The 19,141-nt window shown below is 38.2% G+C and overlaps 1 protein-coding gene across 1 annotated transcript; it reads right to left on the bottom strand.

Moving 5' to 3' along the window:
• Window positions 1–2,756: 2,756 nt before the first annotated feature.
• LOC145489698 (large ribosomal subunit protein eL18-like) lies at window positions 2,757–19,134 on the bottom strand. Its single transcript, XM_081468737.1, has 6 exons — window positions 19,039–19,134; window positions 18,846–18,953; window positions 18,652–18,753; window positions 16,285–16,408; window positions 7,853–7,922; window positions 2,757–2,878 (listed from the first exon to the last, which is right to left on the bottom strand). The coding sequence occupies exons 2-6, from the start codon at window positions 18,885–18,887 to the stop codon at window positions 2,803–2,805; spliced, it is 414 nt and encodes a 137-aa protein (XP_081324863.1). The 5' UTR covers window positions 18,888–18,953; window positions 19,039–19,134; the 3' UTR covers window positions 2,757–2,802.
• Between the last annotated feature and the right edge of the window lie 7 nt (window positions 19,135–19,141).

Below are 19,141 nucleotides of genomic sequence, written 5' to 3'. Positions count from 1 at the left end.
ATTGGATTGAATGCCTTTTTATATGTTTAAATAAAACCATTATTTAAAGGATTAAACATATATTGCAAGGATTGAATTTTGCTACAAACGGCTTGCCATACTACATGGTGAATGGTAACATAAAAACCATTTTTGATATGTTTTTAATAACATAATTATGTAGCAGTCAGTTTATCCAGTATTGTCAGCACAGCTATTATCCTTTAATTTCTGAAAACTGTCCAATTTGGGATTTAATTTGGACAGTTTTCAATTAAGACTGAGTAAAAACGCAGAAACTGTCCAATTTGGGAAAAAATAGGACAGTTTATCTCAGCCAATGAAATTAAGCTATTAACCTTCCGAAGATTAGCGAAGACCACACGAAACCTTCCGAAGATTTCCGAAGATCACCCGAACGCTCCCACAGATTTCCGAAGATCCCCGAACACTTCCGAAGATTTCCGAAGATCACCCAAACAATTCCAAAGACTTCCTAAGGTCACCCGAACAATTCCAAACATTTCCGAATATCACCCGAACATCTCCGAAGATTTCTTTAGATCACTTGAGTACTTCCAAAGATCGCCCGAACACTTCCAAAGATTTCCGATGATCACCCAAAGATTTCCGAAGATCACCCGAACACTTCCCAGGATTTCTGAAGACTTGTGACAATATCCGGCGATCTCTGAAGATCACCGGATATTTTCGAAGCTTTCCCAAGTTTCGGAAGATCGAGGGCCCAGTCTGTTTTTCTTCAGTTACTGTAGTTTTCCTTGCAAAGCTGTATTTAGTACCTCACGAGCTATATAATTAATAAGTAACAGGACTACATGCTTGTCCAATTTGGAAATAATTGGATTCAAAAAATTCCTCTGACAGCCAAATTGGACTTGGCCTACGGCGTCATCCAATTTTGGCTGTCCTCGCAATTTTTTTCACCCAATTATTTCCAAATTGGACAAGAATGTAGTCCTATTACATATACAAATCGTTGCAACGGTGCTTTTAGGGTCTCCGACAGCCTTCCTCTGGTTCAGCTAAAATACAGTCTAAATACCCTTTGCTCACAACCAGAAACTAATCGTGTTGAATAGGCTTGCCACTTCCATTTCACAACATAAAATGTAGGGGTAGCCACGCGTTTTTTAAAGTTATTGATCTTTTTTGAAAACTTTTAGTGCCCGTTACATATTTTCCTGTCACCTCCCCAGTAAGTAAAACATTTCGGTATCTCGAACTTGTTTTGCCCGCGCACCACGCCATCTGCAGGTACACGTTTACAGTTGGATTTCAGTATAATTTTCGACAGATAACAGCTAGTTTTTCAGCTGGAAGACGTTAACAGTTCGTGGTTAGCCATATGCTGCTGTTGTGGTGTTCCTGGTTTAAGTACAAGTTCATTAAACTTGATTGAGTCACAGTGGGAAAATTTTGCTTTCATTTTAGTCCTGTACTTCGTAACGTAGTTGATTGCGTCAGTGTCAACCCCAGCGCGCACATGGCGCTTAAACCTGCCTTGCGTGATGCGCAGAACGTGTGCGCACTAACAAAAGTAGGCACCATCCTTAAGCGACCGACCTATATTAAGTGCCGCCTCCCATTTCCTCAAGGGTAGCCGCTTTATAGTGGTTTGAATGTATATTAAATGTTCTAGCCCTAGGGTCGTTCTCAGTAGCCCCCAAAAAAGTCTTATCAGCATGATTAAATCCAAATTAATGCAATAATTTCAGAACTTGATAAATAACGATTTCTTCAAACATAAGCAGGCGAATATTAACGTTAACAGCAGATGTTTCGGCGTCATCGTGACACCATTCGCAAGGCAAAGTGAATAAATAATGCAAAGATTTGATTTCTATACAGTCTCTACAAATAAGCATAATAACAAAGGATCACAAGTTCTTCAAGTGAATACCTTTGCGCGAATTGAGTCCGTTTGCACGTTTAGGGATACTTTTTATAAGAAAACTTAAACCATCCCTAAATGTGGAAACGGACTCGATTCACGCAAAGGTATTCACTTGAAGAACTTGTGATCCTTTGTACATACATACATCACCTTTAGTTCACCTCAGATTTACAAGAGTAGCTGCATAGCTAATTTCTCCGAGAAAATAATAAAGGAATAAATAAATAAATAAATAAACAAATAAACAAACAAATAAATAAACAGACAAATAAAATAGTACTGATAACAAAGAAAAATAAAATCACATTTTATACAGTACAATAAACTGCTATTTACATAACAATTAATTGTTATTATGCTAATTTGTAGAGACTGTACAGAAATCAAATCTTTGCATTACTTATTCACTTTGCCTTGAGAATGGTATCACAATAACGCCGAAACGTCAGTTTTTAACGCTAATATTCGCTTGCTTAAATTCCATGACTCTTACTCAAATTTGAATTTCCTCAAACATGACTCGAGTGCTCCCAAACCAAGGGCAGTAAGAAAATAATGCAAGGCAAGAGTCCAAGCAAGCAAAAGTCTTATTTTCAGAAGTCTGAAGTCATATCAGGTCAGTGTTCCAATCAGGGGCAGGCACTGGGTAAAGAGACTGACTGTGAGCGATTTTCCCCCAGTTGGTTTCACCATCTTGAAAATTATTTTCTCCTACAAAAGTTACAAACGTTTTGCCTGCCTGTGAAAACCAATTGCATTCTCCCACTAAACATCTCAGTGAAACCCCTTACAAATAAACTGTTTGAAATAATATGGTGGATTCCTAATGATTATTATTATCTTCAAACAACATGTCAAGCTGTCCTTTGAACAATAAATTTATTGTTGCACGTTTAGCCTCATTTTCTTTACACTTTGTAGCCACGGCTCTTTCTGCGGCCACGAGCCCTCTCAAATTTGCGTCCTTTGGAACGAACATAAGGCCTGTGGAAAAAACACATGTGGATAAAGCTCAAAGAACACCACAAACCATTTTTTTTTTACATCACAAGGGCAAACAATGCAGCAATTTTATGTTTACTGTTAAGAACTTTACGAGTGTGTCCATAAGGAAACCAGGCAGGAGGTGGTACAGCTCAAATCACAGATTTCGCTCAAACTTGGCACAAATGTTGGGTTTAGCAAGTAAATGATCATCAAAAACTTAGGTCAAAATATTTTATTCCCTTCAAGTTAGGAGGACCCCCTCCAAAAATGGCCGTTTTTCACTTATTTATATATATTTAATTAGCTGTCTTTGATTAAGTATTTCTACAATAAGAAAGGCCATGTGAAAATGAAATCCACTGGATCATGTTCTACTATTATCAGTCTCAAAGCACAGATATTCATTTGAACTAGACAATTTGGTTTCCCTCCATGGCTCCATCTAAAGTAAGGTGCATATTTTGTAGTGTTGTGAATAGCCTTTAATCGATGGCAAATATCTGCACTGGGTAACAGCAAATACACATCATTATAACATGGATAGTGAGAGCAATCACTAAAGTTCTGAAAAAAGCCATAAAATGTTTGGGGACTTCAATATTTTTTCTGTGCTGGCATACTGTTTACATAGGACTTAACGATTTTTGGCCATTTCAGGGACATCCACTAAAACACAAAAGCCATTTTTCTGTCCTAACCTAACTCGAAATACACTCAGTATCTACCTTAGTATTTTCCTATCAATTTCCAGTATAAATTCGGTGAAAAGAAGCACTTGAGAAATTTTTTTTTCAGATATTTTCAGAGCTAAATTTTGTGGCATTCTCATGATAATTCAAAATGTGGCAGAAGTAGATTCAATGCATAAGTTCCCTCGACTTATGTTTTCAGGCGTAAAATAGAATAAAAATAGAAATAACTTTTACATACATGTCACTTAGACGCGATTTTGTGCTGTTTTTGATTCTTGGATTACGAAATGTCCAGTTTTGTGTCATCTGTTTCATTGCTTCGACCCAAGGTTTAACCCATTGACTCCTGTGCCGGCCGTAACTGGCCGTGTGAAAACCCACCCCCAATTTCCTGTGCCAGCCAGAACCGGCTGTAAAAAATGCTTGTGGGGACAATTGCCTTTCCTACCCTCCCTGAAGATGTTTTGGTTCTCCCATTGTTCTGTTGTTGTTAAGGACAAATAAAACAATAAGAATCGACTTTCTGAGCATATTTTTATAGGGGTCCTAGAAAGACAGTTTTTCGTCTTAAAATCATGCGCTTGAAAATTGCAGGTAATCATGGCGCATTGCGGGTTAAACCTACAAACTTCCAGGGTCTTGTTTTCATTCCTAAAATGGAGAAATTACTTCTTTGGCACTTAAAATGGAAAGTAAAAACATAAATCCATGTTTAGGTGGCCTCAGAATGGAAAATCAAGGTGTTCAGAGTCCTCAAACCTTTCTGGTGAAGAAATTTTCCTTCTTTCAACCACCGTGAAAACATGACGATTGGTGCGTTTTCAAGTGAGTTTTGAATACAGATCGTGGGTTTAAAGCAGCTTCTTGGACTTACAAAAACAAAAATAGTAATGTACAGTATTACTATGAAGTTGAATTCAACTTTTAGAACAATTGGTAAAGCCATGGCAAATGAAATAACTGCAAAACTTGTCGGCAAAATCTCAAGCTTTCGCTTTGGCGTGAAGAATTAATTTAAACATGCAGTCATACAAAGAAGCATGTCTGTGAAATTTTGAACATTTTTATGCTTTGAGATAAGTTTTTTGCCTCATATTAAATGAAAATTTATTGCTATTGAACTTCCTGTCACATTTCTTTCATTTGACTGCCTTTATTTGGGAATTTCAGGTTTTAAAAGTGAACAGTATTTTTGCACACTAGATTTCTGCATATTTCAATTTATGGCGACTGCCATGGTTTGTTTGTTTAGTTTATTTGCTTCATTCAACAGGGCTCGAAATTAACTTTTTCTTTCACAAGCCAGCTGGCAACTAATGGAAAAATTTTGGTCGCCAACTTATTTTACATAATTATAACTCACACAAGAACATGATTTTATTGGTTACTTTGCATGCAAGAAGTCACAATTGAAGAGCGAAAACAATTAAAAACAACACGAGTAACACTTAGTTATAAAGCTACTGTTGTTCTCAGGTGATATGTCCCTGGTCCGAAGGTGATGGCTGTCTCTACAGTCATTTTAAATGAAGCGAAGCATAAAACGTTTTAAGTCCGTGGTTTTCATTGTCAGACAAACATGGGTCCTTGCGTATTTTCCCTTTGCTACTTCTTCGAAATGTCGTTCTTTATTTTTGACTTGCTTTCTTTGCCACCTTTCGCTGCCGACAAACAATGCCATGCTTGAATCTTCATTCCCCACACGTAAGAACTCCCGTATATTCCTTCAACTGATTGGTATTTGCCGCCATTTTCGTGGCAAATGAAAAGCATGTGGTGTTGAAGTGCGCCTGCGATCCTCGTTTCAGAATAAGCTGCTGAAACAATATGGCGCGCCGTGAACGCAGTATTGACGTGTCAAAATACATTCAATTTTTTCAATTATCTTGTGATATTCAGACATTATTTTACTTGGGATGGAAAGGTGAGTTGTATACTACCTACCATATCCGATTGATTTCCTAATATAAAGATTTAAAAACAAAGTTGTGTCATGGTTTTCTTTAGTTATCGGACAAAACGCGAGTTGCCAGCTGGTGACCAGTTCTGAAAATTTAGTCGCCAGTGCTCAATTTTTGGTCGCATTGGCGACCAGTGAGTTGCAATTTTGAGCCCTGTTCAAATATATTTTTTTGAGTCTCATTCAGCTACTACAGTATTTTTACACGTTGGATTTCTGCATATTTAATTTACAGTGACCCCTGTGGTTCGTTTGTTTAGTTTATTCGCTTCATTCAAATATACTTATTTTGGAGTCTCATACAGCTACTGTAGAACTCCTGAGAAAAGAACAAAGTGGGAACTAAATTAACACAGTTGAAATAGGATTTATCTCAAAATACTTGGCTTGTGTTTGTTGTCTTTTTGATGTACAACTTTCGTCTTTCACAGCGCTGTGCCATTTCGTCGTGCGGCGAGGAAATTATCTGATTTCTTCTTTTTACATTGGTTTTTACATGTGTCTTTCGCCATTATTTTCTGGTGTTTTCTCAAATGTTATCCATTATAGTAAGAGAGTGGAAATTCTGTTGTATTCGGTTTTGTTTTGTCCTCTAAAGTAAAAAATTATATTGTTTTTGCGTATTCAATTTTCTCGGCTTTTTGTCACGTGGCAAAGAAAAAAATATAATTTGTTGTTTTCTTAACAGTTTTACAGATCAAGTTGAGTTCTTTTTGTTGATATTTTTTAATATTTTGACCCTTCATTTACTCAACTTTAAACAAACGATGTCTTGAAACCTGATCTTGTGTCTGTGGTTACTGCGCATATGGTTTATTTTTGTGCTTTCACTTGCTCTGAAATATTCCACAAAAATGCCACGAAATTAGGGGTGGGTCGCAGGCAATTTCATGCAGGCGTCAATGGGTGTAAGAGAATATCTGTTGCCATCCCCGCTTTTGTCATCAGAGATATCAACATTTTGTCGAAACAGCTACTCAAAGGCCGTTTAAAATCCAGGGAGAGTGATCACTGCTGTTTTCACACACAGACTGCTTTGAAAATCCATCTCAAAATACTCCGCCATCTTTACCTTAGACGTTGAAAAGTCAGCGTTTACTTTCTTTTAATTCAGTAAATATGTCATGTATGGTAATACAAATTGTACCGCTTAATATCATCAAAGTTGGTGGAATGTTTTGTGGTGGGCTTTGAAAGAAATCTGTATGTAATAACATTTACAGCAGTGATAGCTCTTCCTGGATTTTATATGGCCTTTTGAGTAGCTTTTTTGACAAATGTTGATATCTCTGATGACGAAAGCGGGATGGCAATGGATATTCTCTTTAAACCTCGGGTCAAAGCAATGGAGCAGATGACACAAAACTGGACATTTCGCAATCCAAGAATCAACGAGAGCGCAAAATCGCGTCCAAGTGACATGTATGTAGTAGTTATTTCTTGTCTCCATTCTATTTTACACCTGAAAACCTAAGTTGAGGGAACTTACACGTTGAATCTTCTTCTGTCGCGTTTTTTCATCATCATGAGAATGCCACAAAATGTAGCTCTAAAAATATATGAAAAAAATGTCTCAAGTGCTTCTTTTCACTGAATTTATAATGAAAATTGATAGGAAAATACTTAGGTAGATATTTCTTGTTGATTTCGAGTTAGGTTAAGACAGAAAAATGGCTTTTATGTTTTAGTGGATGTTCATGAAAAGGCCAAAACTCGTAAAGTCCTATGTAAACAGTATGCCAGCACAGGAAAAATATTGAAGTCCCCAAACATTTTATGGCTTTTTTGAGAACTTTAGTGATTGCTCCCACTATCCATGTTAGAATAATGTGTATTTGCTGTTGCCCAGTGCAGTTTTTGCCATCAATTAAAGGCTATTCACAACACTACGAAATATGCACCTTACTTTACATGGAGCCACGGAAAGAAATCAAATTGTCTAGTTCAAATGAATATCTGTGCTTTGAGACTGATAATAATTGAACGTGATCCAGTGGATTTCATCTCCACATGGCCTTTCTTATTGTAGAAATACTTAATCAAAAACAGCTAATTAAACATGCATAAATTAGTAACAAATGACCATTTTTGGAGGGGGTTCCCCTAACTTGAAGGGAATAACAATTATTTTGACCCAATGTCTTGCCATGATCATTTACTCACCAAACCCAACATTTGCGCCAAGTTAGAGCAAAATTGGTGATTTGAGCTGTATCACCTCCTGCCTGCTTCTGCCTCGTTTTCTCGTGGACACACTCTTAAAACCTCAGTCACTGTAACATTAGCTAAAACCCCACAGTGATCATGACCAATACTCACTTAGTTGTGCTGTGAGGCACACCTGGAGCAAGGCCAAAGTGCCTCACACTTTCACGAGCCTTCCTTGGGCCTAAAATAGAAACAATTAGTTCATTAGGGACTGAGAATGGTAGTAAGTCACTTGTGCAACAGAAAATCAATGAATACCTATAATCACCGTGGAGTTACCTTGTACAATCACAATCACCTTGTGTTCGTATGATTAAGGTGTTTGTAAGGAGTTTTAGTATTAAAAGAAAAGAAACTACATGGCCTACATCAGAATACCACTACGAATTCATCAATTGCTTTTTGCATTAGAAGACCGTCGTGTCTTATCATCATTTGTAGGCTTTTTAAACCCACTGAAAACACAATCCCAATTCCCTGTGCCGGCCATAAGTGGCTGTAAAAAAAGCAGGTGAGGACAATTGCCTTCCCTACCCTTCCTGAAGACGTTTTGGCTCTCCTATTGTTTCATTTTAACGAAAACGACCAATTTTTTAAGTTTACAAGACATGTTTCGACAGAACTTGTCATCTTCAGTTGAATGATTACAAAGCAAGTTGAATTATAAGTAGACAAAAATGCTAATTAAGCCAAATAGTAACAAAAGAATGTGAAGAGGTGTAAATTAAAAGGATAATTTTAGATTTACATGGTGTAATTGCTGATTGAGACAAGGTAGTTCTTTTTGAATATGGATACCCTCCTTTATCGTGAGCTGAAAGCTGGTAGTGGCGTGATCTAAAATATGAAAGCAGTCTGTTGAACACAATGAGTTTGAAAATGTGAGAGGCCTTATCAACGGCTAAGTGCTTATGTACACGTGTGGAAAAATGTCGGGTGGTTTCGCCGACATAACAGGCATTACAGCCCGCCCATGTAAACTTATAAACCACACGTGAACGAATCCCGCTGGGGATAGGGTCTTTCACACCAAAAAGGTCACCTCTCTTAAAGGAAGAAAAAACTAATTTGATGTCTAAATCATTACAATAGTGCTTTATTAAGTGTCGAACCTTCTTCTGAGTGATGACAGAAAAATGGCCTATGTATGGCAGCTTAAAGTAAAACGTGGGTGAGGTGGTAAGGGGGTAGCCATGGTGGTAATGATTGCTATGGGTCCCTGGCGGTCAATTACATTTCCGAGGGCAATCCTGACCTTAAGTTAAGTAAACTTGAACTTAGAAGCCTTTTCACTGTAGCCACCGCCCAGACCCATTTCTTTTTTAACGGTCCTTTCTATGACCAAATTGGCGGTGTGGCCATGGGGTCTCCCCTTGCTCCTGTATTAGCCAATCTTTTTATGGGGCATCATGAAAAACTATGGTTGGAAAATTTTCAATGCTCTAAAGTTTTATTTTATCGTAGGTATGTTGACGATACTTTTTGTTTATTTCACTCAGAGCACGATGCTCTTATATTTTTTGACTACATTAACTCTAGGCACCCCAACATAAGGTTTACTATGGAAAAAGAACTTAATCGCAAGTTACCCTCTCTAGATGTTCTCATTGATAATAGTGACACTAATTCTTTTCTAACTAGGGTTTACCGAGAGAAAACCTTTACTGGGTTATTAACTAATTATTTTAGCTTCACCTCGTACTCATACAAAGTAGGTCTCATTAGGACTCTTGTTGACAGGGCCTACAATATCAACAGCACTTGGTTGGGGTTACACAAGGACATAACCAAGCTTACTGAAATTCTCAAAAAGAAACTTTTCCCTGCCCATTTAATTGAAAAAGTGGTTAACCGTTACATCATTGGGACCCATAGCAATCATTGTCCCTGTGGCTACCCCCTTACCACCTTGCCCACGTTTTACTTTAAGCTGCCGTACATAAGCCATATTTCTGTCATCACTCAGAAGAAGATTCGACACTTAATAAAGTGTTATTGTAATGATTTAGACATCAAATTAGTTTTTTCTTCGTTTACGATAGGTTACCTTTTTGGTGTGAAAGACCCTATCCCCGGCAGGCTTCGTTCACGTGTGGTTTATAAGTTTACATGTGCTGGCTGTAATGCCTGTTATGTCGGCGAAACCACCCGACATTTTTCCACACGCATACATGAGCACTTAGCCGTTGATAAGGCCTCTCACATTTTCAAACATCTTCAGAATTTTGAATGTTGTCACTTATTGTGTTCAACAGACTGCTTTCATATTTTAGATCACGCCACTACCAGCTTTCAGCTCACGATAAAGGAGGGTATCCATATTCAAAAAGAACTACCTTGCCTCAATCAGCAATTACACCATGTAAATCTAAAATTATCCTTTTAATTTACACCTCTTCACATTCTTTTGTTACTATTTGGCTTAATTAGCATTTTTGTCTACTTATAATTCAACTTGCTTTGTAATCATTCAACTGAAGATGACAGAAGTTCATGTCTTGTAAACTTAAAAAATTGGTCATTTTCCTTAAAATCTTTACATGTCTGCTGTTATCTAGACCTATTGTTTTATTGTTGTTAAGGACAAATAAACCAATGAGAATCGACTTTCTGAGCATATTTTAAGAGGACTTTAGGGGTCTTAGACAGACGATTTTTCGTCTTAAAATCATGTGCTCAAAAAGTGCAGGTAATCATGGCGCATTGCGGGCCAAATCTACAAACTTCCAGGTTCTTATTTTCATTCCTAAAATGGAGAAACTACTTCTTTGGCACTTAAAATGAAAGAAAAAACAAATTGGTGTTTAGGTGGCCTCAGAATGAAAGATCAAGGTGTGCAGAGTCCTCAAACCTTTCTGGTGAAGAATTTTTTCTTTCTTCAACCACTGTGAAAACATGACGACCTGTGCGCTTTCAAGTAAGTTTTGAATACAGGTCGCAGATTTAAAGCAGCTTCCTGGACTTAAAGGAGAAGGTCACTCCAAAAACCGTGAATTTTTTTCCATCACCAATAAAATGTTCACATTGAGTTGAGTTACTCACCATTGTTTTAGCATCTCAAGTGGATGCGATCCCAAAGAAAAAGAAGTGAAAAGTTCAACACTGGGAGCCACCATTTTGAAAGGATCTTAAAGGCCAGGCTGCATATCCGTGACATCATTCCGTCCGAGAGTGTGTTTGTTCTTTTGAGCTTTAGTATGGCTGCTCTTGAAGCCAGAATGTGCTAGTGATTCCGTGGGAGATAACAATCAAGTTGAATTGAATGATCGGTTGGAAAATGCCCTGTGGTGTACTTGTGAGAGATGTGCAACCATACCGACGCAGAGAAGTGGAAGAGGAAGAGGAGGTTTATTTGTAAATTGCTCACAGAATTGAACTGGTGGCTTAAATAAATCCCCAGTTTAGTGCTTTTGATCTGATTTGTCTTCATTTTTATGTTACTGGCGGTTCAATGTGGAGGGAGTTCTGGTATCACAGAAACTTACAAGTTTTCAATGGCGTGTTTAAATCGGGTGGATGCTTTTCACCTCACAAGTCTGTGTGTTTACTTATAAGATTTGGATACTTTTTGCTCGTGCTCGTATGTGTTTGCCTAGGTTTCTTTACGCTTATGGACTACGTGGACTCTTGTGAAACACACAGTGACTTTACATGTAAGATGTGAAGTGAAATCAATGTCTTTGACATGAAATGTGAAATTGACGACATTCCTCATCAGTACCTAAGATGTTTTGTGAGAATTGTAATTTGTATTGTTGGAAAGCTAAGCATATGTACTACATTTTGGATAGAAGAAAAAAGTATATACAACTTTTACATGCGTAAACCAGCGGAAGGAAAATTGGCTCTGCAAGTGTGTTTTTCGTGTCGCATGTGTCGTGTTTACTGGAATCGTTACTTAACAAAGCATGCAGTAAGATTACAGCTTCATTTTTTACTGTAGCACTGCTTTCATTAGCAACTGTAGTTCCCAAAAATAATGTGAATGAAAAAAAGAAAAAAAAAAACGTCCTTAATTAATGATGAATTGTGTTGATAAAATTGAGAACTAATTGCAACACATTTCAGACAAAATAATAGTTACATGCAGATATGGGGTTTCGCTATAGCAGGACTTGTTATCGGTAATTGTCGATATATAGATAGGACTGATGTACCATTAACTACTTCTTCCAAAGTATTTTAAGTCAAATTAGACAGCATTTAAAATTTGTAAGTATTTTAACTCATCCCTGGCTGTCAAGGGCAATTATTAAACACGCTCTGAGTTTTTGGCTCACACAAAAGATGTATGAATCGAAAAAATGCTTTTTCCCTAAAAGAAAACCGAAGCGGGTTAGTCTGACATGTAATTTTAAAGAAATCTAAAGCGCATTTGAAGTTCCCACAGTACCCTAAGAAATTTGATAAATTCACCCAAAAAAATGCGTGCAGTCGCTATGCATCAATGAACACGACAACACGAAAAACCTTGGGCCAGTCTACGAAAAATAATGAATCAAAGCTTGCAACATGGAAGCTTTTTTATAAATACTGGTAAGACTGGCAAATGAAGAATAGAATTTCAATAAGCCATTTTCCCTGTTATTGTAGAAAAAAAGCGGCAAACTGATATATACATGCAAAACCCGTGATTCACACCGTTTTAGCTTCTTTTCATGAAAATATATTAAGCCTGAAGGGTTGAAAATTTTTGGCGACTAAAATACTTATGCTGGTGACCAAACCTGAAAACTTAGGGACCAGCTGGTCCCAAGGTTTTTTCTTGAAATTTGAGTCCCCATCCAGCGAGGAGCTTCAAATTCTTGCGCAGAAATAATATTTACCAAATCAAGTCAACAACAGTTCTGCCGGGCAAAAATATTTTTAAAAAATGAAAAGTATAACTGATAGCTACCTCTTTTCATTCCTTGCAATGCACGGTTTGCTAGCAATGCGTGCCTTTACAAGAGCCTTCCATTGAAAAATTGTCGGAAAGCATTTTTCAATGACCTACTTCTTGTGTTTCTACCCACAAGCTCAAATCAGTATTCAGTTTGAGACAGTCGTCTGTGAAATGCTTATTGCACACATTCACATTTTTGAGTTTTTTTGGAATGAATCTCTCATCCCGATGTAGCCGTTCGAACTTCTTTGGCAATTTTTTGTTCTTTGCAGGCAAACTAAGGAAAGTCACTCCTCTTTCTCTATCCTTTTCGGTTCGGGTTTTACAGCCCGGGACCCAACATTTAAGCTCACAATGGAATAAACGAATTTAGGACAGAAAAGGAGAGCTTTAGCCTTTGAGTTTCACACCAATTTGGACTGAATGACATCACGGATATGCGGCCTGGCCTTCAAGATCCTTTCAAAATGGCGGCTCCCAGTGTCAAACTTTTCACTTCTTTTTCATTGGGATCGCATCCACTTCAAAGCTAAAACAACGGTGAGTAACTCAACTCAATGTGAACTTTTTATTGGTGATGGAAAAAAATATCGTATTTACCCATGTATAATGCGCACTTTTTTCCAAAATTTATAGTTCAAAATTTGCACTGCGCATTATACTCGGCACCTTTTGTTTGTTGATCGTTTACACCGCTACACTCATTTGCATGCACACACAAAAGAACAATAAACTTGGTTTTAATAGGCTGTTGTCAAGACTGTTGTTATAATAAAAACATAACTAACCAATAACCGCTGTTTAAATATGATGGATAAAAACAAACTGTTTTGAAGCATCTTTATTGCAATCATTGTAAACTGAGGGGCAATTATGGGAGCAGCAAACACGAAGCGACAAAGTTACACCACAGCGGAGAAGTTGAAAGTTATACAATTTGCAGAACAGCATGGAAATCGTTCAGCCCAGCGAGAGTTTGGAATTGCCAAGAGCAATATCCGTCTTTGGCGAAGAAGCAAGGAAAACCTAGAGAAAATGCCACGACAACATGCGCATCCTGGAAGGAAAGCAGCTTGGCCTCACCTTGAGCAAGATCTGATGGCTTGGATCACAGAAAAGCAAAACAACAGACTGGCGATTTTACCAGCCATGATCAGGCTAAAAGCGATGGAACTTTCTAAACATCCGCAGTATGACATCGATGCTGGCGAGTTTAAGGCTTTCAACCACTGGTGCCAAAGATTCATGAAGAGAAATGGTTTGTCATTGCTACAGAAAACTACGCTCGCCCAACATCTTCCACGCGACTACAAAGAGAAACTCGTGCAGTTTCACCAGTTTGTTATCAGGCAGCGAAGAGCCCACAACTATCCTCTTCATCTTGTGGCAAACATGGATGAGAGTCCAATTCAATTTGACATGCCATCAAATCGAACTGTCAGCACAATCGGCGAGAAAACAGTGAAGATTCGAACCACAGGAAATGAAAAGAACCGCCTGACTGTCGTTTTGGCATGTGCAGGAGATGGCTCCAAATTGAAACCGCTGGTCATTTTCAAGCGCAAGACCATGCCAAAGATCCAAAACAAACATGGCGTCGTAGTTGCTGTCCAAGAAAAGGGCTGGACGGACAGCAAAATCATGAAAATTTGGATTGAAAAAGTTTGGCGTTGTCGAATTGGAGGTCTGAGTCGGCAAAGAAGTCTACTAGTGTTGGATTCCTTTGAAGCACACAAGACTGAGCAAGTGAAACATTTGCTGAAATTGGAGAACACGGATTTGGCCGTAATTCCTGGTGGGCTCCCCTCAGTACTGCAGCCTCTAGATGTGTGTTTAAACAAACCTTTTAAGGACAGAGGCAGGCAAAGGTGGATGGCATGGATGGCTGAGGGAATCCATCAACTGACGGCTACTGGAAGACAAAAGAAACCATCCGAAGAACTCATGTGCCAGTGGATCGGCGAAGCATGGCATGATATTCCACGAGAAATGGTCGCGAGATCTTTTTTAAAGTGCGGAATCACAAATGCTCTGGATGGTTCCGAGGATGATTGTGTTTTTGACAGTTCATCAGATGATGAATCTATTTTAGAAGATGAGGTTCTTGTAGATGAGCTCTTCACATCTGACTTGGAGTCAGAGGATTTTTACGGGTTTTGAGGTACAGTTAACAATCCTAAAATTAGCGCTCACTTCGAAACTGTTGTAAATAATTGCTTTGTGATTTAGAAAAGTTTACCGGCAGGTCAACACTAATTACCTGAGTACTGTAAGCTTGAAAGTTCATGTTATTAAACTGTTGCAATGGAATATACACATTGTTTGTCTTTTGTTGAACAAGGATTTTTTGTTTTGGTGGGTACTTATTTTCAAAAATTGTCTGGAAAATCAGGGTGCGCATTATATACGGGTGCGCATTATACAAGGGTAAATAGGGTACACGGTTTTTGGAGTGACCTTCTCCTTCAAGAAAACAAAAATGGTAATGTACAGTATTACTTCGAAGTTAAATTCAACTTTTAGAACAATTGGTAAAGCCACGGCCGATAAAATAACTGCAAAACTTGTCGGTAAAATCTCAAGCTTTCGCTTTAGCATGAAGAATTACTTTGAACATGCAGTCATGCAGCGAAGCACGCCTGCAAAATTTTGAACATTTTTATGCTTTTATCTTGAATAAAAATTTATTGTTTTTGAACTTCCTGTCACGTTTCTTTCATTTGGTTGCCTTTATTTGGGAATTTTAGGTTTTAAAAGGGGACAGTATTTTTGCACGCTGGATTTCTGCAAATTTAATTTATGGTGACCCCCATGGTTTGTTTGTTTAGTTTATTCGATTCATTCAAATATATTTTTTGGGAGTCTTATTCAGCTAAGTAAAAAATTAACTCATTTTTGCATATTCAATTTTCTCGGCTTTTGTCGCGTGGCAAAGAAAAAAATATAATTTCTTGTTTCCTTATCAGTTTTACAGATCAAGTTGAGTTCTCTTTGTTGATATTTTTTAATATTTTGGCCCTTCATTTATAAAATAAACGAAGTCTTGAAACCTGATCTTGTGTCTGTGGTTACTCCCCGTATGGTTTATTTTTATGCTTTCGCTTGCTCTGAAATATTTCACAAAAACACCAGGGAATTAGGGGTGGGTCGCAGGCAATTTCATGCAGGCATCAATGGATTAAACACTGTGTGAGCATCATCATGTATCCCACCAACCTGAACTGATCTCACTGAGAAATCAGGTTCCATTGACGAACCAAATTTTAATGTGATTATCCACTTTTATAGAATATTAATTACATTACTGCAGCAGGGGTTTCATTAAGGGCTGGGCACCAGGCAGGCTGTGAGGATGATTTTGCCAGCCTGGTTTGATCATCCAGGGGAAAGTTCTTATAAAGAACTTCAGTTCAAAAAGTTTTGCCTGCCTGTGAAAACCAGTTGTTCTCCTGCTGAAAATGTTAATTAAACCCCTGTTGTAGAGGAATGAAAGCAAAATTTATAGAGCCATGTAATAGTGTCTACAAAAATGTTCCCTTGGGTGAAATATAGCACAAGGGATTTGTGCCTGTTTTGTCCCCAGAAGAAGTCCTTTGTATGTCCCCACTTGCTCAGCTAGAACAAGGCCGCAGTTAACAAATTTTTTTTTTCAGATCACCTTGAAGCAGCACAGTGTTGTTCCCCTTTGGGGCCCTTAATGCCAACTGGTCAAAGGTGATTACTTCCCCACCAGCCTTCAAAATCCTTGCACGGGCTCCCTCAGTCACATGAAGGGCACACACCTTCAAGTAAAAAAACATACATTTTTAATACCTTGTCCACCAGTTTCTTCAAGCAACAATTTAAGGTTTTGAAAGGCCTTGTTACACAGGACAATTTTACTTGAAGTGTGTCTAGCCTAGAACATTTGTAACACAAATTCCAAAAGACAGGGCACGAAATTGGGACTCACTGGCCACCAATGCAATCAAAATGTAGAGTGCTGGCAACCAGATATTAAGAACTGTTCACCAGTGGGTTACTCACCTTTTCTTCTGTCAACCTTTTAACCTCAAAGGAAAATTGACCTTACTTGTGGATGAAATATACCATTTATGTGAATAGATAGTTATAACAAAAGAAACAAGCCGTTCTAGGACCAACAAGTTTGTTTGAGTAGCTTCTTCATTATGAGGTATTGTAGGCTCAGTAAACAACATGCGCAATAATTGAGCCTGCTACGACTTCCGACATTGTGGCAGAGAGGGGGCTTAATTCCAATATGTCAGTTGAATTGCAAATCACAATGAAGTCTTGGCTTAGCACTGAAAAATACATAGAATTGTAAATGAACCCTAGTGTCTAGACATGTCTAGTTGTGTAAGCTATGGACTCAATGTTTAATACATACAGTTTGTCAAAACTCAACAAAAATGGCAGCCTGAGAAGGTTCTCACAAAGGTCAAAATATGAGTTAGCACTCAAGTTTTTGCTAACTGATCGGTTCTTGCCCTTGAAGAAGTATTAATTTCAATGTGTTGGATCTCTAGAGAAATAACTTTTCATTTCAATTACAAAACTCAATACTCAATGACAGATGTTTCAGTTACTTTCTGGCCACCATGTTGGTGCCCCTTTGACGGGCACAAACAAACATGGAGTTTCCATACAAAGCTTTATAAATTTAGCCGAAACACTGGTCTTTTCTGAATAACGTGCAAATGAAAACCAGACCTGAATCTTGGCAGGGCTTTTTATATATTGATCATCTATCATATCCCGGATTCTTGACTTAAATTATGAAATAGTTCCGATTTTTATTTTCAATGGCGTGACAGTGAAAACCAATCACTGAGGCTATTAAGTAACAATGTACTGTAAATACAACTTGCTAGGTAAGACCAAAAGTTGGGCTTTCAAGTGGCCAGAAAATATATCTGCTAAGTCAAACTCCAAATGTATTGTACAAATAGCGAGAGCCTCTAAATACACTAAATATGGCGAACAGACGGGGTCTGCTAAATCTGCGAGCCAGCGAGCCATGCGAGCCATTTATGCGAGTATTTTTTTTTCTTCAACTGGTCTGAGAGGTCGTCAACTTTTCGCCAAGAAACATAGATCTCGCGCCCGACTATCACTAAACTATTGCTATAAACCGCTCGCCCGCCATCTTGAAAGCGGAGATGACCCTGGGGATGAGTATAAATGGTACAACCTCGCTCCTAGGGTACTCTCTCTTTCCGGGCCTGGGAAATTAATTTTAAATAAAAATTTAGCTACAAAAGTGCCTACAATTGAAATATTCCCAAAAGAAAATCCTAATCTCGCTTCGGTTACCAGAACTATTGCTGGTGCGGCAAATATGAAAAATGCTCTAAACATCTGCACATCGTGCCAAGTCTTGCATCATAGTAATGGCTACCCTGAGTGTGACGAATTTTTTTCTTTATTTCATATTTTTGTTGTTTGGAGAAAATTTTGTGTATTCAAATCGCCCAGGATCGGCAAAAAATAAAAACGATGCGTCAAAAATTTATTAAGGTTCAGGACTAAAGTAAAGAAATTTTCTGAGAGAAACGTACGGCTCCACTGCCCCACCGCTACTCGAATGGGTAAGTGAATGGTATCCACTGGCACCTGTAATTCATTGATATCCACGTTGAAAATCATTCAAGAAAAAAGAGAACAGTACTTCAGGGCAACTCCGTGTATTGGCGTCAAGAATGGTGAGTGAATCGCGTAATTTTAACAGGTTCGCTCTTTAGTGAATCAGAGTTACCAAAACTTTGTAGGTTGGCTGACTGCTGCATGTGGTTGTCCCTTCCCTTAGAATTTAATATTGCACGAATTTAATATTGCGATCTTATTCATCTTGTTCCGTTGCTCTTGTTCTTGTTCTCATGTGCATGTAAATGTAACAAATAAAAAATCTTAACATTTTTACTAGGGCTCGCATGACTCGCATGACTCGCATGGCTCGCATGGCTCGCCCTTTGGCTCGCATGGATCGCTGGCTCGCAGGTTTATAAAACTCGAACAGACGAACCTTCAATGGTGGCACCTCGTACAACCTCAGATCGTCAGTAACTGTTCCAACAACAACACAAATCTTTCCAGCATAGTCACGCTTGGTTTTCATTTTACGCACCTTCAAAAACAAAACAGAAAGCAAAAATAAATGATACTATCTACGCACAGAACGATCGTGTAAAACAATGATAAGAACTGATCGACACCTACCAAACGAGACAGGGCTAGAGGTGGTCTGTTCACACGACTCATACAAAGTCGTTTTAAAATAACTTTGTTGAAAGTTGCATTTGTACGACGGGCCAGAAAGCGATAGAGCTGCAAGAAAATCGAAATAAGAGCCTTAGTAGTTATGTTCGACAGGCATTTTTTTAAGTTAATGTAAGGTAGAAAAATGATCAACCTTCACGAGGAGCCTCAGGTAGACATTCTGTGAGGCAGGCTCTTTTCGTGCGTTCTTCTTAGCGTGCTTCCGTTTGATGTCTATCCCCTAAAAAACATAAAAG

This window comes from Orbicella franksi, chromosome 6, assembly GCF_964199315.1.
Source record: "Orbicella franksi chromosome 6, jaOrbFran1.1, whole genome shotgun sequence".
NCBI lineage: Eukaryota > Metazoa > Cnidaria > Anthozoa > Scleractinia > Merulinidae > Orbicella > Orbicella franksi.
The sequence above is the reverse complement of the archived record's forward strand: the minus strand, read 5'-3'. Positions and strand labels throughout refer to the sequence as shown.

Excerpts from the sequence above, each read along its gene's own strand:
- LOC145489698 (XM_081468737.1), bottom strand. The coding sequence starts at position 18,887 with ATGAGTCGTGTGAACAGACCACCTCTAGCCCTGTCTCGTTTG. Across the intron at positions 18,754-18,845 it reads CTCTAGCCCTGTCTCGTTTG|GTGCGTAAAATGAAAACCAA; the intron begins GTAGGTGTCGAT and ends TTGTTTTTGAAG. Across the intron at positions 2,879-7,852 it reads GTGCCTCACAGCACAACTAA|GCCTTATGTTCGTTCCAAAG; the intron begins GTGAGTATTGGT and ends TTTTTTCCACAG.